Source organism: Balaenoptera musculus, chromosome 2, assembly GCF_009873245.2.
Source record: "Balaenoptera musculus isolate JJ_BM4_2016_0621 chromosome 2, mBalMus1.pri.v3, whole genome shotgun sequence".
Classification (NCBI taxonomy): Eukaryota; Metazoa; Chordata; class Mammalia; order Artiodactyla; family Balaenopteridae; genus Balaenoptera; species Balaenoptera musculus.
The window spans coordinates 170,553,447-170,578,431 of NC_045786.1; the positions used below are offsets into that span (position 1 = coordinate 170,553,447).

At 58.4% G+C, this 24,985-nt stretch overlaps 1 protein-coding gene across 3 annotated transcripts in view; it reads right to left on the reverse strand.

Annotated features, from left to right (window-relative positions):
* Nucleotides 1–23,384, reverse strand: part of CCDC85C (coiled-coil domain containing 85C) — an 83,491-nt gene extending 60,107 nt beyond the window's left edge. The window contains exon 1 of one of the 3 annotated variants that reach the window (XM_036842583.1): nt 22,458–23,384. In XM_036842583.1, coding sequence (XP_036698478.1) covers nt 22,458–23,253 — 796 coding nt within the window. In that variant the 5' untranslated portion in view covers nt 23,254–23,384. The remainder of the gene's footprint in view (nt 1–22,457) is intronic. The other 2 variants (XM_036842585.1, XM_036842584.1) reach the window with 2 other exon arrangements.
* Nucleotides 23,385–24,985: the final 1,601 nt, after the last annotated feature.

Genomic DNA, 24,985 nt, shown 5'->3' on the forward strand with positions numbered 1-24,985 from the left:
CCCGGCCGCCCCGCGTCTTCCCCAAGCCAATCCCCTCGGCTCCCCTACAAATCCAGGGCCCCTCTCCTGGCTCCTGCCCGACGCCAGGCACTGGGCCCAGGGCAGCTCAGGGGGGCCCCGTTCTCGGAAGCCTGGTCAGGGGGACCCTAAGAGAGGCCACGCTTCCTCGGCTTCCTGGGTCATCGCTGCAGCTGAGTTTAATCCAAGAAGCTGGTGGCTGACTCCACAGTCAGGAGACTCGGGGCTCAGGGGCAGGCAGGGGGCCCCCCCAACCCCAGCTTCCTGCCAGCTCGCCCCACAGGACCCCTCAGGACCCCCAGGCACTCATGATGGGCCCCGGGCACTCCAGATGCCCCTGGCAGCCAGAGGGCCAGTGACTGACTCAGCCCACCCTCCTCCGAGCCTTGCAGAAACCCAGCCCCAAAGAGTCCAGGCAAGAAACACAGATGGACGGGGCAGAGCCCAGAAGGCAAGGAGCAGGTTCAGGGTTGCTGAGGGCAGGCGGGGTGCCCTCGTGACCCAGGAGGACATGGGACGGCGGCTGGCTGCCTGATGACTCTCAGGGCCCTGCCCACCCCCACCTGCTGAGAGGCCGCGAGGGCAGGGCCGCTGGGGGAGGGGCTCCCACACCACCTCCTGCCCGCCGCCACCTCTCCTGACCCTCACTGTCCTCATCTTACCAACAAGGACACCAAGGCACAGAGGGTGTCAGGCTGTCCGCCCGCAGGTGCCCTGAGACACCCCTGCCCACCCCCATCTGGCTGCGTCCCCCAGCTCTGGGCGTCGGCCTGGGGGTGGGACATGGAGTAACCCCAGCAGCGGCCACTGTGGCAAACCACACACACCCCGGAGCGAGTCACCAGGGCGAGGCTGCCCGCTTCACCCAAGCCTCACATTCCCGGGCCGCTGCTGGAGAGCAGACGCCTTCCAGGAACTCGGTCACCGAGGTGGATGGAGCCACTGGGACGGGAAGCAGGAGGCCTGGCCACCAGGGCCCCTGATGAAGCAGGGGACGGGCAGCTCGGTGTGGCACTCGGCGTCGGGCAGGGGAGGCACCAGGCGGCCACAGGGCACTCCCCACGCGGGCAGTGGGGGCCAGACGAACGATGGTTCAGACGTGGGGCCGTTGTGGGAATTCACAGCAGAGGCTGATGCGGAAACAGCCGCATGCAGCCCCGGCAGAGCGAGACATGACTCAGAGAGACCCACGCTAAGCATTGGGGGGAAAGGGTGGCTGGAACTGTGAAAAGAGGGGGTGGCATTTCAGCCACAGCTTGCAGACCAGCAGGATTTTCCAAATGGAAATGGACGGGAGGGGAGGGGAGGGGAGGGGAAAGGAAGGGGGTTGGAGGTGGAGGAGACAGGGCAAAGGCAAGGGGGTATGGAAATGCCTGGATAGCATTCGGGAACTGCTACTGGCCTGGAGTCACAGAAGCTTCTGGAAGAGATGGGAGGGGGCATGGAAAAGGAGTCAGGGTCAGATCACAGAGAGCCTCCAACTTTGTTCTCAGGAGCCTGGGCTTGATGTTGAGGCTGAGGGTCCCTGTGGGTGAGGCGCAAGGTGGGGGCTGTATTTCCGGAAGAACATTCTGTACGGGCAGAGTGAGGGCTGGAGGTGGAGACCCTGGAGGCAGGGAGGCCACCTGGGAGGCTGGCTCCAGGAAACTGGAGCAGAGGTGGGCCTGGGAGGTGAAGTCCCAGCACCAGCAGCGACGGAGCGGGGCAGGAGCGCCCCACACCTGGACATCACAGATCCACACTCACGGTGGCACCGGTTCACCATAAACCACATGCTCGGCGGGGCAGCAAAGACCTGGGCAAGGCGGGAGTAGGCCACGGACCGCGCCACACCAAGCCGGGCAGACCCACTGTGTGTCTGGACCTCCTGCAAAGCACACGGGCCCCAAAGTTAAACTCCAAGCTCTACAGCACGCAGTGTGGTGCCTCAGGCCTGGGGCCTGACTCCCCTCCTTCGGGGCCAGCCCCGTCATGGGCAGAAATCCAGTGACCCGCCTGATGGTAGGCCTGCCCTGGCCTGGGGCATCCACTGACCCTGCCCAACAACTGCCTTTTGTTTTGAGGGTCCCATTGTCCTCAATTCTCTCGCCTGCCTGCACCAGGGCCAAGGAGGATTTCCAGAGGGATCTCTCAATGGCTTGTGGAGAAACATCCTGTCAGCGGGATCTGCCGCTCCTGGCCTTGCCTGGCAAGGCCACAAAGCGGGTGGGGGCCAAAGACCCTTTGGAACCAGCCCCGGATGTGAGTGGCTACTCTAACCTAAGCGATCGTTGGGCTGCAAGGTCGTACGCAGGTGGTGGGACTCACCCAGGATCATGGGACCGTGGCGGGCAGAGCCAGCCCTCCTCCTCCACCGCATCCACCCCGCTGCCACGCTCTGCCCTCCTGCGTGACCTCATCCAGTCTGGGGACCCAGTGGGGCCCTGAGAGAGGCCTGTGTTCCCCCAAAGCTGCCCCACCTCACAAGGAAGGGGTGTCAGGCCTGCCCCTCGGACCACCCTGGCGTGGGGGGGAGGGGCGGGCGGGGTGCTGACATGACCAAAGAAGCCAAGAGGGAGCACGGGACCCCTTCTGAAGGTCCCAGCGGGGACGCCCACAAGATGGGACGAGCAGAGGGCCACTCAAACTGACATGTAAGAACTGCCAGTGATGCTTTGATAACGTACTCTCAACACAACCTGTAAATCAACTACACTTCAATAAAATCAAAAAAAAAAAAAAGATATTCTCAAGATGCTCCCGGGGGAAAAAAAAGGGATTACAAACTGTAATACAACATGGCAAAAGTTGCTTTTTAAAATGCATGTCTTAGATTAGATCCTGAACAGAAGAAGGGCGTTAGGGAAAAGCTAAGGAAATGTGGCATGTGGACCCCACTCAGTGTATCAGTATCAGCTCGTGAATTGTAACAGATGCACCAATACCAGTGGAGGAAGTGAGCAAGAAGGGAACCGGGCACAGGGTTTATGGGAACTCTGCTATCTTCTCAATGATTCTGCAAATCTAAAAACAGTTCTAAACAGCAACATTTATTTTAAAAAGTGTGTGTAACAACTCTACACGTGTGGCAAGAGCTCATAAAACTCTCCACACGCATAGGAGTGAGAGCACAGAAAGACAGGCGCTGTCGGAGGGAGGGTCTGAGGTCTGGTCACTGTGTGGTGCCGATGTCACTGTCCTGGTTTCAATAATGCCCCATTCTCCAAACGTACGGACACCGAGGGGGGGGAAATTGCGGGCGGGGGGGGGGGGGGTGGGTGTGATGAACTGGGGGATGGGGATTGACATATATACACTAATATGTATAAAATGGATAACTAATAAGAACCTGCTGTATAAAAAATAAATAAAATAAAATTCAAAAAAAATAGTGATAATGCCCCGTTCTCACGAGGATGTCACCGCCAGGGGGAAGGGCACACGAGAGCCCTCTACGCTACAACTGCAACTTCTTATGCGTCTATAATTATTTCAAAATAAAAAGTTAACAGAGTTTGTTTTCTAGGCCTGTGAGTTTACTTCTGTTTTGTATATAAGTTCATTTGTATCATTCTTTTTAGGTTCCACATATAAGTGATATCATATGCTATTTGTCTTTCTCTGACTTACTTCACTTAGTATGATCATCTCTAGGTCCATCCATGTTGCTGCAAATGGCATTATTTGCAGACTCAAAGACATAGAAAACAAACTCATGGTTACCAAAGGGGAAAGGGGGTGGAGGGGATAAATTAGGAATTTGGGATTAACAGATACACACTACTATATATAAAATAGATAAACAACAAGGACCTACTGTATAGCACAGGGAACTATATTCAATACCTTGTTAAAAAAAAAAAAAAATTAACAGAAGGTGTATACAGACTTCCCTTTTCCACCCAGCATTTCCTCCTTTAGGAAAGGAGGAAAATGTTAATATCTGTTCTCTGCAGAGGGCAGGATTATAAGTGATTTTCAAATTTCCATGTTGAACCTTCCAGTACCTCCCAAGCCTCCCATTATAAGCACACAATAAGCAAAGGATTATTTAGGGGTGGGCAATACTCTGCATCTCCACCAGGATAAACCACGGGGGGTTGGAGTCTGCAGCCTGAAAGGACCAGGTGAGACAGGACCAGGTGAGACAACAACTGTAGGGGTGTCCCCGCCTCCAGCCGGACACGACATTTGTCTGGAACGAAGTCCGGAGGTCCTCACACACTCCCACCCACAGAGTCCAGACAAAGAAGAGGCTGCCTCGCTCCCCATCACCAGTGGGGTTCACGCATCAGCAGACATTCTAGCCCCCTGGGAACTCCTGTCAGGGGACCCCCGGATAAATTAGGAAGGCTGAGCTCAGGCTTGCAAGAGGGGGCTGTGTGTCCCCAGACTGGGGCGTGTGATGCACTGGGAGATATCTATAACGTGTATCATGCTGCAAAAGGGGCTTTGGAGCCAAGAGGTTCCAGAAAAAGCGTTCTACCGATGCGCAAGTTTCAAGTCCACTAACTGCCCCACTGCCCACAGAGAGGAGAAAAATTGCACTCAGAACTAGAATGTTCCTGATTGTCTCCTTAACTCACCCATTTCAATGGCCAGTCCTCCCACGGGAAGTGAGAAAATGTACCGATTACCGACAATACCACCGCTGGCCACATTGCACTGGTACACAGAGGCCGTCTGGGTGCTGGGGCCCAAGGTGATTATTTTTCTAAACTGTCTATAATAAACAGGCAGTTGTTTTAGGAGAAGAAAATGCACCCATGGGAACGATGCGGCTTGTGCACGGAGAGGCAGCGCAAGGCCGCGGTTAGGGGTGCGGGCCCCAGAGCCAGGCACCGCTCTGCCCCTTTCTCCCCGGACCTGGGCCGCTTAACCTCTCTGGGCCTCCACTTCCTCTTCCTGTCCAACAGGGAAAACAGAGGTGCCTGCGCTTTGTGAGGGTTAAAGGAGTGGATACGTAGACAGCACCGAGCACCCATGAGTTATTACTGTTCCTACTACTGTTACTATTGCTGTTACTACGCGAGCATCTTGGTCCATCCTCAGGAGCCCTAAGATGAACTGGATGGGGTCACTCCATCTAACAGAGGCGGAAAGGTGAGGCACACAGGTTTGTGTGACTTGCCTGGGTTTACACAGGTGGACCCACGACCAGAGCTCAGGACCCTCCATCTGGACCCTATCAGGTGGCACCTGGTGCCAGCCAGGTAACAGAATCACAGCCTCAGCTGGGACCCGCTGGGTGAGTTGGCCTTGGCCAAGCACAGCAGTGGGGTGTGTGAGATGCCAGAGCCCCTCTTCCCGGGACCTCAGGCGGGAGGCTGAGAGGTGGCCACGCTCAGGGCACGGGGACAGGGGCCAGGCCAGCCGCCCGGGGAACTCCTTCCTCCTCCCTGCAGGGAGGACCGTCCCATTCTGGGCAGGTCTTTCTTTCCTGATGGTCCCTGCCTGCCTTGGGCGGTGCTCAGACCAAACGCTAATGATGACCCAACGTGACTCTAAGGTCCAGACACGGGCAGGGCTGGGGGACTTCAGGGGCCCCTTACAGATGAGGCCCACAGAGGGGGTCCAGGACAGGCTGAGGCCAGAACCCGGCCCCTGACCCTCCTCCAGGGCTCCTACAGAAAACTGCCCACCACACAGACACACACACACACACACACACACACACACACACACAAGCAACTCAGAGACACACCAGACCCTAAGTGTCTCCCGAGCAGGGGCCAGCAGGCACCAGGGGCCGGGCCCCATCCACCATTACCACCCCTCACAGCTGGAGGCACTCTGCTTAAGACAGCACAGCACGGAGCTGAGAAGACCACCAAAAGCCCCACTCTGCCCCCGGGAGACAGGCAGGAAACTAAGGCACAGGGATGGGGCGGTGGTACCTGTGAAATCCCATAGGCCTGCGGAGTGCGTGTCCTCATCTGTGCCGTGGGGCCGTGCCAGCTCCCCCTCCCCGCATCCGGGCCCCAGCAGCCCCGAGGACTCCTCCTGAAGGCCCTTCATGATAAATGCACGCATTTTTAGGAAGCAAGCTCTGTAATGAGGCATCATTTCCAGATGCCGACTCACAACTCTCTGGCTCACCAGCATCTCCTTGTCTGAGCCTCTCGGACGTGGAGAGGAAAAGTGCTGCGCCAGTGAGGCAGCCCCCGGCCCCGGCCCCACTGGCCCTTCCACCACCCCTGCCGCTGCCGGCCGGTCCAGGTCCCCAAATCCTACCAGGCGGCCTCAGGGCTGGCGTGCCACAGCTAAGCCCCGCAGCCACAGGCAAACCTCCGGAGCTGGTGAGGGTGGGTCCCTGCCTTCCTGACCCAGGGCTCTGCTTGCTCCTGTGGGCGAGGGGAGGGGGGGTGGTAGGAGGGATGGTCCCAGCAGGACAGGTACAGGCAGAGCAGGGGCCCAGATCCCGGCCCCCCAGCAGGGCAGCCTCCCACTGGGACCTCCCCTTCCCCACAAATTCCCCTCCCGGGCCTGCTGGACACCTCACGCACCCAGAGTATTAAAAGGATAAACCCTAAGGACGGCAGTAAGGACGTGAGGGCACGTTATCCGAGGCGGCCACCTGCTTCGGGGGAGGCCCAGTGCCCAGTGGCTCAGAGCAGGACTCCCTGGACTCTGACAGTCCCACTGCCATGGGTCACTCTCCCTTCCAAGACCTTCTCCCCCCGCGTCCTCTATGAATCGTGACCAAAAACGCCTCGGTGCCTGAAGGTAATGGTCAGAACTAAGTCTCGTTCAAGACCCCTGAGGGAGGCTGTGTATGTTGGTTTTCTGATGTGCTAGAAAGAAAAAAAATTGAGAATGGCATATGTGGATTTATTCCAACCCCCTATGAAGGGGCCTTTCGAGATCCCTAACTCAAGGGTCTGCTTCACTGGTGGCAAAGTGGAGCCGTAGGATTGGGAGGGGGAGGGGAGGATGGGGGAGGGGAGGATGGGGGAGGGGAGGATGGGGGAGGGGAGGATGTGGGAGGGGCCTCAACAAGGTCAGACTGTCACTCACTGCTCCCCTGCCTGAGGGGCTCCCCGGCCAAACTGGACCAGCAGAGGGCCCGGTGTGGTCGACACCCGAGTGCACCGCGCGTGGGGAGGTGGTCACGGCAGAGCAGGTGCACCTGAGGATTCCCTGCCCCTCCCCACCTCCCTGTCCCCGCGGTGGGCTGACCCCTCCTCCCGCAGGCTCATTCCCGGGTGCGGAAATAGGACACAGCAGCAGGCAGGCAGTCATTCACGCCCGGAGGCCCACACCACGGACAGCCTCAGAAACGTCTGCCACGCGAGGATCAAAGCCACGTCGCCCTCCCCGTCCCCGTGGGGAACCCAGAGAACCCAGCCCAGCGTCCCTTCCATCTCCCCTTGGCCACCCCTTACCTGAAGCCCCCCGCATACCCCCTGAGGCCTCCTAGACCCCATTCTCCCCTTGTGACCGTCCTTTCCGCTTCTTCCAGGCACTAATCAGCGAACCACGGAAGGGCCAGTGGGGATGACACCGGGAGACGTGCCCTCTCGGCTGGATGCAGGACTCCCCCCTCCCCCCAAAGCTGCCCTGCCCCATTGGCATCCAGGAGGCTGAAAACACCGCCTTGCACATGAGTGAATGAGCACCTTTCAGAGTCGAAGTCATAGGCTGGGCGCTGGCCCAGCAGTCCAATCTCCAAACCACCTTCTCCTCGCCCCCAGGCCTCCTCCTCGCCCCCAGGCCTCCCCCTCCCCCCAGGGCCCTAAGCCTGCCATTTTCATTAAGGCAAATGAGGCACTACTGCCTATATTTTCAGCCGGAGAAAAGGGAGCCCACAGACCTATTCAAAAGTCACCAGAGGCGTGGTCTGTAGAAGGAGAGAGAAAGGATCAAGGCTGCAATTCAAAAGAAGGAAATTAGAAGACTCCCATTTTCATTCTGCTCCTGCTGGCAATGGCTGCTGTGCCCACAGCCGCAGGGAGCTGGCATGTGTGCCTTTTGGGGGGCTTGGAAAGCAAAGCCTCGGTGGGCGCGGTGGAGGAAGGCAGCAAGCGACCCCTCCTGGCCACTGCTTTCTGATTTGGGGTCAGATCAGTCCCCCACCTGGGCAAGCACTTGGAAGGTGAGGGCCTGAGATTAGAAACTGGGCCACCGTGGATGCTGAAAGCCCCAGCGTGGCAGGAACGTCACACAGAAAAAAAGGCCCAATGGCACTGGTTCGGCTGCATGGGGAGAAGGGGACAGCCACCAGGGCAAGGCCGATACCCAGGGAGGACCTTGCATCTAGAGCTTTCTCAAGTTCCTCCAGGGTCTCTGAGCCCCCATGGACCTGGTCCAACTATCTCATCTCCCAGCTGGGTAAACTGAGGCCCAGGGAAAACGAGGCAGAAAGGAAGCAACACGCAGAGAAAAGTCCAGGAAGCAAAGATGTACGTGGAAACATCTACCCAACTCTAAACCCTCACATGAATACAGACAACTTCAGGGAAGAGGAACAAGAGGTGTGACTTCTGAGAACAGAGGATGGGGTGGGCGTGAGCCAGAGCTCAACATCCACACCCGCCAGACCACAGGCTCAAACCAAGACGGCCTTTAGACTTCACTCTCTGACTCCTGCACGGAGCCTCCTGGCGAGGCGCGTGCATTAAGCTCATTCATTTTTACTTCTTAAAGGCTTCAAGGGGAAGCAACCTAAATGTCCACTGACAGAGGAGTGGATAAAGATGCAGTATATATACACAATGGAATATTACTCGGCCATAAAAAAGAATGAAATAATGCCCTTTGCAGCAACATGGATGGACCTAGAGATCATCATACTAAGTGAAGTAAGCCAGACGGAGAAAGAAAATTATCATATGATATCACTTATATGTGGAATCTAAAAAAAAATGATACAAATGAACTTATTTACACAACAGAAATAGACTCACAGACTTAGAAAACAAACTTACGGTTACCAAAGAGGAAGGGGGAGGAGGGATAAACTAGGAGTTTGGGATTGCAATATACACACTACTGTATATAAAATAGATTACCAACAAGGACCTACAGTTTAGCACAGGGAACTATACTCAGTATCTTGTAATAACCTACGATGGAAGAGAATGTAGAAAAAAGTATATGGTTATATATACGTACAACTGAATCACTTTGCTGTACACCTGAAACTAACACAACACAAACCAACTAAATCAACTATATTTCAGTAAAAATTTTAAAAAAGAAACTGAACAAAAATTTTAAAATGTATATATATAAATAAATTTTTTTTTTTAATTTTTTTAAAGGCTTCAGGGAGGGATTTCACTACCCCTCCCACTGTGGTTCTGGATCTTTCCTGGGCCACAGACCACTCTCCACCTCTGAGAACCTGCATAAGTGCACAGTCATGTTGGGGGCCCAGGGCTCCCCGAAGCCTGTCACGCCCGGATTAAGGAGACCACTGAGCGTGTGTCCATTGAAGGTCAGCACAGAGCAGGACACAGCTGACCTTGAAGCAGCAGGGACTGTGGAGGGACCAGAGGAGGCTGAGCTGACCCGGGTGTCTCCCTCCCGTCACAACCCCCCAAATAAAGCCCCAGGCCAGGAGGTTCCAGTGACCCCCACCTGTGCCGCATTTCTGGAGGGCAAGGGGGCAGACTCAGGGGACCGGCCACCACCCCGACCTCCCCACCTGCCACTTTCCCGCTCATGAGTTTGGGTTGCACCACAAACAAGGGGTCTTTTCATCCAGCATTACCCACAATGTTTCAGCCCCACACGCTTGGGAGCGGATCACATTGCCCACAACCAGGCCAGCTCACGGGAACGAGGCCTTAACTCGGGGGAGAGGGATTAAGGACTCTGCAGGGAGAGAGGCAAGATGGAAACAGCACCGTGCTGGAGACCACCCTCCAGGGCGGGGACCTCGCATCCCTGGGGCCTCCTGACCACACTCAGGAGCTGCTCCGGGTCAGCAGGAGTTCCCACAGGCGGGGCGGGGGGCTGAAGGGGCTGCAGTGGGGCGTGGAGCAGGGCTCACAGGAAACCCTCGGCCCCAGGCCAGGAAATACTCTCAGGAGAGGAGGGGACACAGTAGGAGGAACGGGGGCCCAGCGGCTGTACGGGGGGCTGGGGACCTCCAGGGAGCTGACACCAAGGATCGCCCCCTCCCGCCAGCCCACCACCGTCAACTGCATTTCCAGAGTAAGATGCCTTAGAATGGGGCTCTCCTCAGACCCTCCTGGCCCCGAAGGTCAGGGAAGCCCGAATATTAGCCCCTCTTCCCGGGGCCCAGCCAGTGCCTCATCAGGCCTTCAAAGGGGGGAGGGGGCCTGGGGGAGCCATCCTGCTATGATCTCACCGGTTGCCCTGATGCTCCCGCCCGCCACACACACACCCAACAGTGGGCTCAAGGGCACAGGAAGGGCAGTAACCAGTGGGGTCAAGGCCAGGGCCAGAGCACCAGGTGTGGTGCGTAATGGCTTCACCCGCCAGGGAACGGCTGGCGTAACGACCCGAAGCTGGACCCAGGCAGCTCATTTAACCCCGAGATGGTGAGAATGCCTGCTGCCCATCACAGCCACGCATGGAGAGCCGGAGGGGGACCATGCTCAGAGCTGGTGACCGGCCGGAGCAGGTCTGCAACCTCCTCTGCACACGGAGGGGAGGGAGGGGAGGGAGGAGAGGGAGGCGAGGGCCTGTGTCCATTCCCCTGCAACCTACCCCACCTCACCCCACCGTCTGAAAAGCCAATTTCTTTGTTTTCGGATCCCGCAGGCCTCTTGGCCTCATTTCAAGGATAAGGAGCTGGTGGCTGGGAGCGGGGGGCTGTGCTCTACGGGGGAGACCTCTGCAGCCTCCTGGAGCCCTGTGGCCTCTTGGGCTTGGGTGTCCTACACATACATGTGAACCCACACACAAGGCCACCAGCGGGACATCCATGGCTGCAGGGCAAACGGCAAGAGCCTGGCTTGAGGCTCCTGCAGACGCCAAGTGGAGTGGACGAGGGTCACACATCCTGTGACTGCCCGTCTCTAAGGGCAGACCTAAGCCTCAAGGGAAGGGCGGGATCTCAGTGGGTGCAGGAGGGAGGAAAGGGCAATTCCTGCCAGCAGAAGCCCTAAGGGCCTGCTGTGCACCGGCAAGGCAAGCAGACCCTGGGGTCGTGCGTGGAGCGTGGCAGGAAGGGACAGAGTCCCTGACACCACGCTCGCACACGGAGCTCCCTTCTGTGCACAAGTGCAGTGCACGGCGCAGCAAGGACTTGTCCAGATCAGCGCTGCCAACAGAACTCTCTGGAAGGACGGAGATGTTCCTTTTCTGCAATAACAAGGTGCAAAGCACTGGCAAGGGGGCTAAGCACAGCTCAGAAACTGAAACGCTCCTGTTACTCAGTCCTAATTCAATTGAATTGAAACAGCCTCATGTGACTAGTGGGCAGCTCAGGGCTAGAGCCAGGAGACCCTGAAGTGGGGTCGCCACCCGTTAGGCAGAGGGGACGGGAGTGTAGGTGAGACGAAGGGGCCCAAACTCAGAGGGCACAGAGTCAACAGGATGGTGACCAGGATGACACTGGACCGCGGGGTCTCCAGGTCAGGAGCGAAAGGTAGAGAAGGACTGGGGGCTTAGCCCGGGAGCGATGTTTCCCAGTACGGGCAAGAGACAGCTAGACAAAAGCCAGAAGCTGCTGCCAGGGAGGTCGGCGGTGCCCAGCCACACTGCCCTGCTCTAGAAGACAAGCCCAGAGTGGGCATCAAACACCACCAAGAGGTCAGGATGAGAACAGGCCACTGGACCAAGCCGGAGCTGCCTTTCCCGGGGGTCCAGGACTGCCAGCGGCCAAGCAGCTGCGGGCGGGAAGGTGGGCTGGGCCTCTGGTGCTCCTCGGAGGATTGGGTGGGGAAGGAAGGGAGCCGGGGGCAGGAAAACAGAAAGGAGAAGATTTTGTTTATTGCTTTGGACTAGGAAACGTGAGCCTGTTTTCAGGGGAAGGAGCCCGGAGAGACCCGGGAACAAGAGGAGGGAGACCATGGTGGGGGGCAGGTCCCACGGGAGGGGCTGGGAAAGGCGAGGAGAGCCGGGAGCCCTCCCCGCCAGGGCAGAGGGTGCTGAGAGAGGGAGAAACCTGCTGCTTAATTTTCTGTCCCGTATAAGAGTGGTGTGCGCACGTTCCAGAAAACACAGAAAAAAAGGAGAAAGGGCACGGCGGGAGCCTCCCATTGTCCCATCAGCTCCGAGAGATGTGAAGCGGCCTGGAAATCGAGCCTTCCGAGAGCCCTGGCACAGGCAGCGTGGCCGGAACCCGCCACAAAGGGCCACTCCCAGCGCGGGCTCATTAGGGAGACGAGCCGGTGCCGCGCGCTCCGTGACAGGCGGGCGCGTTCAGGGCCGCCGGACAATCGGGCCCTTGTGGGGGGCGGTGGGAGGGCGGCTCCCGGAGCCTCTGATTCCAAGACAAGAGCGTGCCTCCTTCTAGCCTTACAACCCGGGAGCCGACGGAAAGACAGATTTGGGAAGACAAAGAGATGCTTCCCCTGACAGTGGATGGGCTATTTTTGGAAATGGGTCGGCTCTTCTCCCAAGCTGCCGTCTGGGTGCCACTGGCCCAGCCTGCCTCTGCCCCCTTGACCGCAGCCTTAAAAGGCCCCCACCCTGTCTGGGGCGGCCCAGCACCCCACAACAGGGGTGGCAAAAGGCGGCGCCTCCGTGCCCATGCCTGGCAGCCTATTCTAGCTCCCAGGGCGGGGAGCTGGGGGAGCAAACCGGGCTGTGTCCAGAGCTGGGGTAGGTGCTCAGGAAATGCAAGGCTAGGTTCAAACCCAGCTTTCCACTGCTGCCTGGCAGCCCCGCCGGGCGAACCAAAGCCAGCTCCCGGGGCATCCACACGGCAAATGTCAGCAAGGCACAGTACAAATGGGCCTGTTTCACCCTCACGGCTAACGTGGGCTGACACCAGCCTCCCCGCCCTGCGGGCCAGGCTCCGTGATGCCCCAGTGAGGGGCAGCGTCCTTGCCTCCGGCTCACCTGCTGATGGGCCATCTCCAGCTTGGGCAGCCCTGTGGGCCCAGCAGCTTCTCTCCCAGAGCTTCCCACAGTGGCTCTGCAGTCAGCAGAACCCCCGGGAGCTTCTACAACCACAGGAGCCTCCAGGACCAACTCGGGCCCATCTCTGGGGGCTGGTCCAGGCACTGGCATTTTTTAAAGTTCCCCAAGGTGATATCTAATATGCAGCCGAGGTTGGGAACCACTGATAAAAGCAAACGTGTACATAGCAAAGGAAACCATAAACAAGACGAAAAGACAACCCTCAGAATGGGAGAAAATATTTGCAAACAAATCAACAGACAAAGGATTAATCTCCAAAATATACAAACAGCTCATGCAGCTCAATCTTAAAAAAACAAACAACCCAATCAAAAAATGGGCAGAAGACCTAAATAGACATTTCTCCAAAGAAGACATACAGATGGCCAACAAACACATGAAAGGATGCTCAACATCACTAACCATTAGAGAAATGCAAATCAAAACTACAATGAGGTATCACCTCACACCGGTTCGAATGGGCATCATCAGAAAACCTACAAACAACAAATGCTGGAGAGGGTGTGGAGAAAAGAGAACCCTCGTGCACGGTTGGTGGGAATGTAAATTGATACAGCCACTATGGAGAACAGTATGGAGGTTCCTTAAAAAACTAAACATAGAGCTACCATATGACCCAGCAATCCCACTACTGGGCATATACCCAGAGAAAACCATAATTCAAAAAGACACATGCACCCCAATGTTCACTGCAGCACTATTTACAATAGCCAGGTCATGGAAGCAACCTAAATGCCCATCAACAGATGAACGGATAAAGAAGGTGTAGTACATATATACAATGGAATATTACTCAGCCATAAAAAGGAATGAAATTGGGTCATTTGTAGAGGCGTGGATGGACCTAGAGACTGTCATACAGAGTGAAGTAAGTCAGAAAGAGAAAAACAACTATCGTATATTAATGCGTATTATGTGGAATCTAGAAAAATGGTACAGGTGAATCTGTTTGCAAAGCAGAAAAAGAGATGCAGACGTAGAGAATAAACGTATGGACACCAAGGGCGGGGGAAAGCCGGGGAGGGGTGGGGGGATGAATTGGGAGATTGGGATTGACATATATACACTAATATGTATAAAATAGATAACTAATTAAACAAATAACAATAAAAATAAACCCAAAACAACAAACAAAAAAAAGCAAACATGTATTTTTTAGCAACTGTTAAAAGGAAACAGGGAAGCTGGGGAGAGGAGGGGCAGCGGGGTGTACAAGTTATCATCCTGGGAGCGGGGGGGGGGGGGGGGGGGGGGCGGGGGGGCAGCTTGGTTTGTTTGTTTGTTTTGAAGTAGCTGAAGACCATTTGGTGCCAAATGGAACAAATGAAGAAAAGAAAGGCAAATGGCCCAAGTGGCTTGATCACTGTCGGGTTGAAAACAAGAGGGAGACCTCGCCCAGTGCCTCCGGGCTACCCATTCCTCACCTTGACATTTACTGAGCACCCACCATGTGCCAGGAAGACTGGACCCCGCCCTGGGGAAGGTTATGGACTTGGGGAGAGATAGGACAGCAAATGGCAAAAGTCCAGAACAGGCGGCCTCGTCCCGGCAACCCCACACCAGGGAACCACAGCCAGGCGTTCTCCTCTAGCACCAGACCTGCTACCCAGTCCTGCGGGAGGCGATCGCATGGCAGAGGCAGGTAATTCCATCGGGGCACTCACCGCAGCCCCTCACGAGGACAGGCTGGCCAGCCAGGGGTCTCGGTCTAAGCCAGTGCTGGACAGAGCAGTGCCTGCGTGTCATGGCAACCACGGCACCACCACCATCCAGACCTGCCCCAAGCTGAGGACCAGCCACCAGGCAGGAGACCTACCCACAAAGGTAACGACAGAGGCAGGATGGGCAGGGCAGGTGGCCCTTTCCTTGTGGCTCTGCCAGCTGTAGAGGATGCTAGGGTCTCTGGGACCCTGGGCGGGGCCCATCCAAGCTTCCCATTTTACAGATGGGCAAACAAGGGGCTTGCATTAGGTCAGGTCACGAGCGGGCTCAAGCTGCTGGTTCTGTGTCATCTAACCCACACAGAACAGCCCTGGAGGGCACAGCCGTGGCCCCAAAGCCCCAGATGTGGTGACCATATCAGCTGATGAGGCCACCCGTGTATGTAGTAAGTGGGGCACAGGGGAAAGGGAGGGGATGGTCTATGTAAAAGTACCAGTTTCTGAGTGCACCCCTCACACGTAACTATGGAAAAACTCTGAGAAGGTCACAGCTGGAACCACTCATAGCTAGAGAAGCCCAGCCCAGGGACTTCGGGGGGTGCGGGGGGGAAATGCAGGTACAGTGGGAGGAGTGCCACAGACCCCACCTGCCCAGCATGGCCCTGTCACCCGTCAGCCCTCGGAGCCAGATGTGCCTGCTACCCAGCTGTTCCTCCCGCCACGCCTGGCCTCTCCCCCGCTCTCCTCTGCTTGTACTGACATGCTCCACCTCCCAGGTCCATCTCAGCTCCCAACTTCAGCCACCCCCTCGGCTGCGCTCCTGGCACACCTGAAGGGGTTGAGAGCCAAACTAGGGCACTTCTGAGAGTGAAAGGGGCTTGATGAATAGTCATACGGGGAGGAGGGGGGCACATGTGGGCGCAGGCTCCAGCCTCACTCTGGACGGCCCCCTCCCCACCCCACATGACCTGATGTGACTTGCCTCACTGCCCTGAGCCTTTTCCTCAGCAGAAACGGGGACCCCAGTGCATCTCAGCACCGTTGTGGCCAAGCCTGGGGCGGTTCCCCCTTCCCTTCCAAGTCTCCTCTGAGTGCCTTTAGGGCTCCGGGCAGTTTGCTCCAGGGTTTCCGGCTTTCCCAGGCATGGCATTTCCTCCACTCTAAGATACCATCAGTCACAGATGCCCAATTTTCCAGAGTAAGGGAGGGGAAGACCGTGCAGTAAACACACACACTGATTCTAAGATGCACCCTGCACTGCCACAGAGGAGGGGAAAGCCCATCTTTGAATGCAGGAAATAACAAATGACGAAGGCCTCTGGCCAATGGGGAAGCAGGAAGGAGGAAAGGGAAACAGACCCTCACCTACGTCCCAGGGCTCCCGGCTTCTGCTCTGGTTAAACGATGCTCCGCACCTCTGTTTAAACATCATACACAGGGTGATCCCAAGAACACTTACAAACGAATCGATAAAACTCCTGACCTTTCTGCCCTGCTCCCCAGAGAGCAGAGACCAACAGTGACCCGCTCAAGGGCAGGCAGGCACTCATCGCCAGGGGACTGACCCAGCTCCAGACCTGCCCTTAACACTCCAGCCACCTGCCCCCGCCGGCCTGTGGCAGCAGAGGACAGCAAGAGGGGAACGAGTGACAACGCCCAGCTCTGGGTGCCCGGGAAGAGGGGCACCATTCCTCCCTGTTCCTGATCAAAGGAGCATCAAGTCCCTTTAGCAGACAAGTTTGTTCCTCTGTCGCCAGGCTTTGGGGGAGCCACTGGGGTCCCCTCGTCGCCTCGCTCCAGAGAGGTGGGAGCCACCTCCTCCCCAGCTCTGATGAAATCCCAGAGCACTCCCTGCCTGGATGCCGGGCACCCGGGTTGCAGGTGTGGGCAGAGCAACTGTGGGTGTAACTCTTCTGTGGGCAGGTACAGTGAGGCTGCAGAGAGAGAGAGTTTGTCGCCCACAGGTGCCGCTCCACCCGAGCCCCCCAGCGGCTCAGGACTGACCCCTGACCCCACAGGTCAGGAGTCACAAGGAGGCAGGCAGACCGGGGGCTGGAGGCAGGGCTTTGGGGCAGACCCGCCTGATCTGAGAACCTCAGAGAAGGTTCTCTCCCGTGACCACGGTCACAGCTATCGCCACCCTGGAGGCCCCAAGCTTCCTGCCCCTCTGTCCCCAGCCCGGCCGCCACCACGACGGACCCCAGGTTAATGCTCCGGAACCACCGCTCCCCAAGCCCGGCTACATGAATCACCGCGAGTGGCACTCAGAACTCACACTGAGTAACCACTCAATAAACGCCTGCTCTTGTCTTCCTTCCTGCTTGAAGGGTGAATTCTCTCAGCCACCCAGCCCTGCCCGCCCACCTCCCCGACTATTCTCTACTCGCTGTTCTGTACTCACACAGCCAGATGCCCAGCTCTCTGGGTGTCCCATCACAGTGGGTTCAGGAATGCCCTGTGCTTGCATGCCTCTCCTGACAGGGAGCTCCCCTCCTCCAGATGCAACCTACTCCCCCTGGACCGCTCTTGTCTGTGAGGGCTGAAATCCGAATCGCTGGAACTTTGGGGGTCCACCCTGGGGGGCTGCACACAGCACTGACCCCGCTGGGCTGACAACTCTCCCCGCCCAGCAGCAGCTCTCCAGCCCCAAAGCTTTTCTTCCCCCGGTTCAATGTTCTGGTTCTTTCTGTTCCCATGAGGAGGCTTCCAGGCCCCGGGCCTCCCCCACACATCATTAGAACACCTCGCAGGCCCTGGGCTCTCGGCACCCATGGTCCAGATCCACCTGCAGACCTGCTGCTGCTGCTGGAATGCCACCATTTGGTGTCTCACCATTCAACTAGACAAGGACTCATTTGGCTCTGACACGGGGTGGGCAAAAGGGCCCCTCTCACGAGCATGTGCCAGGGGGTCCCCCATCCCCACCCCGAGGAGGCAAGTCTGCAGGGTCCAGGTGACAGTGGAGGGTCACTGAACCCATCCTTTAAGGCTCAGTTCTAGGACCAGTGTAGTATCATCCTCGAGACACAGATGAGGCTTCGAGGTGCAGTAAGCTGCCACCTCACACACGCTGCACAGTTTACACACATCACCACACTCCCTCCTCCCTCAACCCAAAGGCGGGCAACAGCTTCCCACTCTGCAGATGAGAAAACAGAGGTCCACAGGGGTCCTGGCACTCGAGCAGGGTCATAGGCTTCCAATTCCTTGTGCTGATGACAAGGACAAACACAGCACGGAAAATCCCCATGGGTGCAAAACACAGATTATGAGCAGCAGAGGATTTCCTTGCTAATCGCGCTGCTCCGGGAACGATACGAAACCAAGTTTGTGTCCTAAGAACTCAGAGGCCAGGCCATGGGTAAGGGGTCTGCTGGGGCCACAACAGCAGAGGGAAACCAGCCTGGCAGGGAAGCGAGGGAATGAAAAATATAAGTGAGGAGGGACTCCGTGCGGCGAAGCCTGCGCTTTCCCCATCCCACTGATCTCCGGAGCCGTGAACGTCATGCAAGGAAGCAGGACAGCACGACTGAGCCTCTGGGTCTGGACTGAGAACAGGTGCCACACCTTTGCTACACAGGTCCAGCCCCTGGAGCTCCCGCCCCATCCTGCCTGGGTCCATCTACAGGGGGCCCGGCCCAGGACCAAGCTCCGGGCAGCTTTCCACTGTTGGTGGGGGTCTCCCATGGGAGTCTCAGGCTGTCCCGGTCCAGAAGGGCAGCAGGCACAGGGCGGCAGGCCCAGACTGACACCGGAGGCCAAGACTGATTCCCCAGAATGATCCCAGGCCCCCCAACCAGCCCACGGGACTGGGAGAAAGTCACCATACCGCTCCATGCCTCAGTTTCCCCACCTGCGATATGGGACCATTTGGGAGCTCTGAACAGAATGGAGCTGGGACTGGGACACCCTCTGTGGTAAACTGTGAAGTGCTGGGCACACCCTGGTCCTGCCCTGGGTTACAGGCCAGTGAGCTCCTCACCACCAGCCCCCCTTTGGTATGTGGCCCTGGGGGCTCGGTACCCCAAGGCCAGTGATGGATGGTCAGGGTCAGGATGCGGAGGAAGGGGGAAAAGCTTATTCAACCTGCCCCATTGTCTTCACTGACCTTTGCCCCCAGGCCTGGCTGGGTTTAGGAAAAGCTGCCTTATTAGCATCCTGCCCAGGAGCTGCTGAGCTGGGAGGCCCCTCATAAAAGACCTATTCAGGGCCAGAAGCTCTGTCTTTTTTTAAAGGCCCAGACCACCCTTGCTCCATCCTCCCTTTAAACCAACAAAAACACAAGCAGGAGGACAAACCCATCTTATTTTGAGAAGCTCAAATTTTTCATCCAAACTTTTAAAAGTAAACAGGGCCCACACAAAGGCTGCTGGAGGCCCCGGGTTCTGTGGGTTAGCTAAAGGGGAGTGGACCCCGTGGTGTGCTGGGGGGACTGGGACGGCTGTGAATGGGGACGTGGGGGGAAGGGAGAAAGAAGGTGGGACACCCAGGATGGGGAGGGGGAGGGGAGGATTGTTGAAAATACTTTTGTTTGAAAATTGCATCAGTTCAAAGTGGCAAACCTGACCTTCTGATGTTTGGGGTTCGCCTGCCTCAGTTTGCCCCACCGGATTAGAGTAAAGAGCGCCCCAGTCCAGACTTCAGTCAGCCCAGCCCAGACCTCTATCAAAACAAAACAAAACAAAACAACCAAGAGAAAGGCCTATTTGCATCCCCATTCACAGGCCCACCAGGCCCAGCCCCAGCCAGGGACAGCCTGGAATACCGATGGGCCACCACCCACCACAGCTGCTTAGGGCCCTCATGGCATCCGGAAGGGCTGCAGGTACCCTGCAGCTTCCGAGAGAGGACTACAGAACCACTGCTCCCCAGCACATCCGCAGGTGCCACCAGACACCAGCTCAGTCGCAAACATTCAAGCGAGCTGTCTGTCTAAACAGCAAACAGAGTTTCAAAGAGAACACCGATGTCTATCTGGCAAACCCCCAACAGGTCCCTCTTTTTCATGAGGAGCCTTGGAAGAAGTATGCACGGCAAGGATTCTGACAACTGTCGAGGCCCACTGTGTGTAGGGCTAAAGGGGGCACTTTGGGTTTTGCCCCACTCTACAGAAGAAGAGCAGAAAGGGGCTCTGGGCAGTTAAGTAAGTGGCCAAAGAGAAGAGGGAAGAGTGGAGATTTGAACGCGAGACAGTCTGAGCCCTCTGGGTAATGGGGTTATCAGACATCTGCTCAGTGGTCACTGATAAGGAAGTGACACTTCCCAGGATGGGAGATGGAGGGCAAACGTGGGTCAGGAACCAAGAATAGGGAGTCAGCAGTGTCTGCTGATGAATATTATCGGCCACAATGACAGCGGGCTGCCGGAGACGCAAGCCAGCCCACAGCCTGGGCAGTAGAGGACCCCCAGGGCACCACCCAGGCAACTGAGACTGAGACATTTGAATCTCAGTTGCTTTCCCAGGAAACGCTCAGAACCTCTCTGAGCCTCCACTTGCTTGGCTGTAAAATGGGGATAAGGGCCCGAGGCACAAGCCTGGTATCTGACGCCTTTCGCCATCACCCAGACTGAGGCCTGTTACCTGCCTCATCTCTGGCTCGCTCTCCGCTCAAAACTACAGGTCCAAGTACAGAAAAGTGGTTTCTAAGAGATGGGCCTTTCCTTGTTTCCAGGCATCCTACTCATACTGTTGGGAGAACATCTCAAGGCCACGCGTGACTTTATGAGACAAAACTAAATGACAGCGATCCCACCTATAACTGAAATTCACGATAATAATGCTGAATGTTTATGTCACCCCAACACAAAGCTTTGCCCCCACAAAATCTGTGGCAGCCCTGTTCCGAGTGCGCGTGGGGCTGCTGGGAGCATGGATTCTGCAGGAAACCCTACAGCTCCACCTGTCCCCCCCTCCCCCAGTGGGGTGGGAACCTCAGGTAGAGTCCCGTCCTCCACTCCTGCTCCGTTCACTGAGGCAGCAAAACCCTGAGCCAGACAGGGTCCGCGTCTCCTCATCCAAAACATGACAGAACTTCTCAGCAAATATGCTCTGACACTCCGGCGCTTCAGTGCCCGGCTGAGAATCGCCCTCGCCAAGTGTCATTGATGACGCAGCTGAAAACCAGAAACATTTCATTTCCTAGGCACAGACAGGACTGCAGCAATCCCCCGCCTCGTACTGCACTCGGGGAAACCGAGGCCCAGAAATCTGACCCTCCCAAGGCCCCCAAGAAGCCGAGGCTGGAGAGGCTGGGCCTGGGACTCCTCACTTCCCAGATAGTGCAACCGTAACATATTAAACCGCCTAACGCTGAGCTACTCCCACTGGCCTTAAGGAGACTGCTGGTGGGAGGTGGAGTGGATACAGAGTTACCGAGAGAAACCCAAGTTGTAGCCTTAGTTTGCTAATCGGTAACAAAATATCCCTCTAAACCTAGTCCTGCCCTGAACTCACAGGCTGGGAAGGTAAATGAAGGAAAAACGGTGCTGGGCTATCACCCCACCTCCCCGGGTCCAGTTCCCACCCCAGGCCCCACCCCCCACCCCGGGCACCTGCAGAGGCCACTTGGCCACCAAACCAAAGAGAGAGCGCCCTGTCCCCACCCCATCCCCAGGCTGTCACTCTGGGGAAGAACAGTCACTTAAAGCCTAGATACACTTTCTCTGAACTAGGAAAGCCTTTAAAGAGAACCAGAAAGGGCTGTTTAATCTCCACCTTCAGGCAAATAGTTCAGGCAGCAGCAACTGCCACGAGAAGTAGCAGCCAAGCCACTAAAAATGTGGAAGGACAGGGAGGTGGGAGAGGAGACAGGCAGCAGGAAGAACCACTGATCAGAGGGCTGGGGATGGGGGCCGGCTGCTCCGCTCCTACAGAGCCCTCTGCCTTGGGCCCAACAGTCACACAGGCGTGGAAGACGACAGTAGCTGAGCTTTCCTGAGGCCAAAGGTCCTCCCACCCACACCCTGGCCAACGCAGACGACTGTGGCACTTCCTGTAAGGTGACCAACAGTTTACAAACCCTTCAGAGGCTTTTATCTCCACCTCAAATCCAGGAGGTAGGGATTATCAGCTCCATTCTACAGATAAGGAAACCGAGGCCTGCAGAGACAAAAAGCCAGGATTCATTCCAAGCCCGTATTCCTCTGGAAAGTTTTAGAACCTCGGTTGAGAAAGCTCCCTGAGCCCTGAGAAAGGCAGGACTAACAGCAAACGAGGAAGGCTCTTAGCCCCGGGTACTCTGGCCCACCTGCCTCTGATCCTTCCCAGCGGGCAGGCAGCAGGGAGAAGGTCAGGTGGAATTCCAGCCCCAGTACACAGGTGAACACTGCTTAGGTTTGGGGCTGCCTGTTGCTCCAGATAAGAGAGGGAATTTCACTTTCCCTCAAAGGGCTTTTCTTTCTTTCTTTTCCATTAAAAACTTCCCGCTCCCGGACAACGGTTTCCAGGCAGGGATGCGGTGCCTCCAGCCACCCCTACAGCGCCAGACTCTGATACTGATTAACTCCGCAGGAGAGAAACTTTTCCGGGGTCTGGCGGTCCCCGGCCCGCTGCGTATTCAGAGGGGCAGGGACACGCCTCCACCACTTAACCAGAAAATCACCACCCAAAGCCCCACTGCGGGTGGGCTCGGGATCTCTCTGGATGCCAGCTGGAGGAGGGGTCTAGAGTGGCGGCTGCCCGCGGGGGAAGGGACTCTGGGCCCGAGACCCGCGCCGCCCGGCAGGTGCCGTCCTTACCGTGCAGGCCGTTGGGGATGCTTCGGTGGTGCGGTGGCGCCGACAGGTCGTCCAGGGACCTGCGCGTTGCGACAGCCTTGCTGTCCGGAGCCTTGTGCGGCCCGGGGGGCAGCAGCGGGGGCGGGACGTGGTGGTGGTGGTCGGGGCTGCCACCGCTGCCGGCGCTCGACGTGCTGCTGCCGTCGCCCACGTCGCGGGTCCCCGCTCCGGCCGCGCCGCCCGCCAGCGGCCCGCTCAGGCTGGCCTGGCTGTCGATGGAGCTACGGGAGCCGGCGCCACCGCCGCCGCCGCCGCCGCCGCCCGCGCCCCCCGCCAGCGCCGCGCGCTCCTCGTCCAGCAGCAGCACCAGCTCCTTGAGCTCCAGGTTCTCACGCAGCAGGGCCTCCTGGCGCGCCTCGAGCTCGCGCAGCTTCTGCTGCGAGCGGGCCACCTCGTGCCACACGGCGCCGGCCGCGTGGCGCCCGAAGCGCTGCCACTCGCGCGCCAGCTTGCGCCCCTTCTGCCGGTCGTCGTCGAGGAAGCAGCAGAGCTCGCGCAGCTCCTGGTTGTCGTCCTGCAGCCGCTGGTTCACGTCCTTGAGGCCGCGGATCTCCAGCAGGTGCTGCTGCAGCCGCCGGTTCACGTCGCGCATCAGGCCGCCGTGCTCCAGCATGAGGCCCACCTTCTCGCCCTCGGCGCGCCGCAGCCGCCGCGCCAGCTCCTCCTTGCTCCAGCGCAGCAGCTCCTCGTCCGGCACCTGGCTCAGCTCCTCCGACGACGCCGCCGCCGCCGCCGCTGCCGCCGGGGGCTTCGCCATGGCGGGGCCGTCACCGCGGCATCGCCCGCGCCCTCGCCCGGCCGGCGCTCCCCGTGCCGGGGCTGCGCTGGGCCGGTCCGCCCGCGGGCGGGGGGCGACCAGGGGCACGTGAGGCCTGCCCCGCGCCGCCTCGCGCGCCCTCACGCAGCGCCCTCCCGGGCCGCCCGGGAACCCGCGTGTCTCGAGGCTCGGCGAGCTGGGACCGCTGCTGTGTCGGCGGCTGCAGTGCCGGGCGCTCTCCGGGCTTAGGCGAAGCAGGCGGAGGCCCGCCCCCGGCCCAGCTCCGGAGCCCCAGCCGCCCCGCCCACTCCGGGCGGGGAGGGGCGGGGCGCCGCGGCCCGGCCCCGCCTCCGGGGAAGGGAGCGGGCGAGGCACGGCCGGCCCCCACGTCCCCCCGCGCCGTGCGCCCGCCCGCCCGGGGCCCTGCCACAGGCGCGCTCGAGCCGTGGTCCCGCCCCCACTCCCGTCCGATTGGGCCTCTCCGGGGGTGTGCGGGAGGGGCGGGGCGCAAGCGGGGGACGCCGCGGAGATGGTACAGTCCACCGGCGGTTCAAGTTTCTGCGCCGGGAGGACGCGGCCTCGGCCAATCCCAGGGCTACAGGGCGCTTTTAAAATGCAGGTACGGCTGCGAGGAGGGGGAAGGTAGGAAAGGTAGGGCAGGGCTTCCCTTAAAGGAGACGCGCGGAAATGGGCGCCCAGCCCCTTCCTGGGCCCGCGTGCCCCGCCCGGCCTCCCCCGCCCCAAATAAACAAATACCCAAGATCCGAAGGACAGCTCCCCTTCTCCCTGCCGGGGGCACCAGAGTCCAGCTTAGTCTGAGATACGACGGATAATAGGACTCTGACACGGGGGTCGCTCTCCCCGGCGGCAGAGCGGCTCTTTGTCCCCTTCCCTGCCGCCGGCTCCTCCGCCCCCATTTCCACCCCCGTCCCCTGCCGGAGCGCGCCGAGGTTGCGGCGTTTCCACTCCAGCCCCAGGCTGCGCACCGGGAAGGCCATGGCCTCGCCAACCGTCCCGGAGCACGGTCCGTACCCTCTTCCTTGCCAGGAGGGGGCGAGGGCGCCGGGGACACGCACCGTTCCCCCGCCAACCCGACCGCTCGTCCCGGAATTCGGGAGAGAATCTGTGATTCACGACGTGGAGACCACTGGGGAAGGTGGAGGATGGTCTCCCACTGGGGTCTTAACTCTGGGGGCGCCGAGTCGGCGGCGAAAAGCCTTCCCCACCGCAGCCTGGCCCGGCACCCGGGTCTTCCCACTGGCTGTGTGAGTCCGTCTCGTTTATCCTCGCGTCCCTGAAGTGCATTTACTGCGCGTCTGCTGCCAGCCGGCCAGAGGTGGGCGTCCCTCCCCCGGGACCCGCAACGAGATAAAATCCGCGCACTCGACCGTGAGCGCCACGGCCTGGCGCGCGCGCCCGCGCAACAGCTGATGTCCCCATTTACAGCTGCTCAACCATTCATTGGGCAACTGTGTACAGCCCCTACTGTAAGCCAGGCCTCTTCTAGACCACTGGGGGATTCTGTAGGGGACAACGGCGGAGGCCACTGCCCTCTGGGGGGACTTTGCACCCTGCGGGGAGGAGGGGAGAGAAGATAATAAACAAACTAGATAGCTATGAGTCTGTAATAAGTGCTGTGCAGGGGATTAAGACAAGCTGCTGTCACAGAAAGTGATTATCAGTTACTTTAGATCCCGTGGTCAGGGAGAACCTCTGAGGAGGTGCGTCTAAG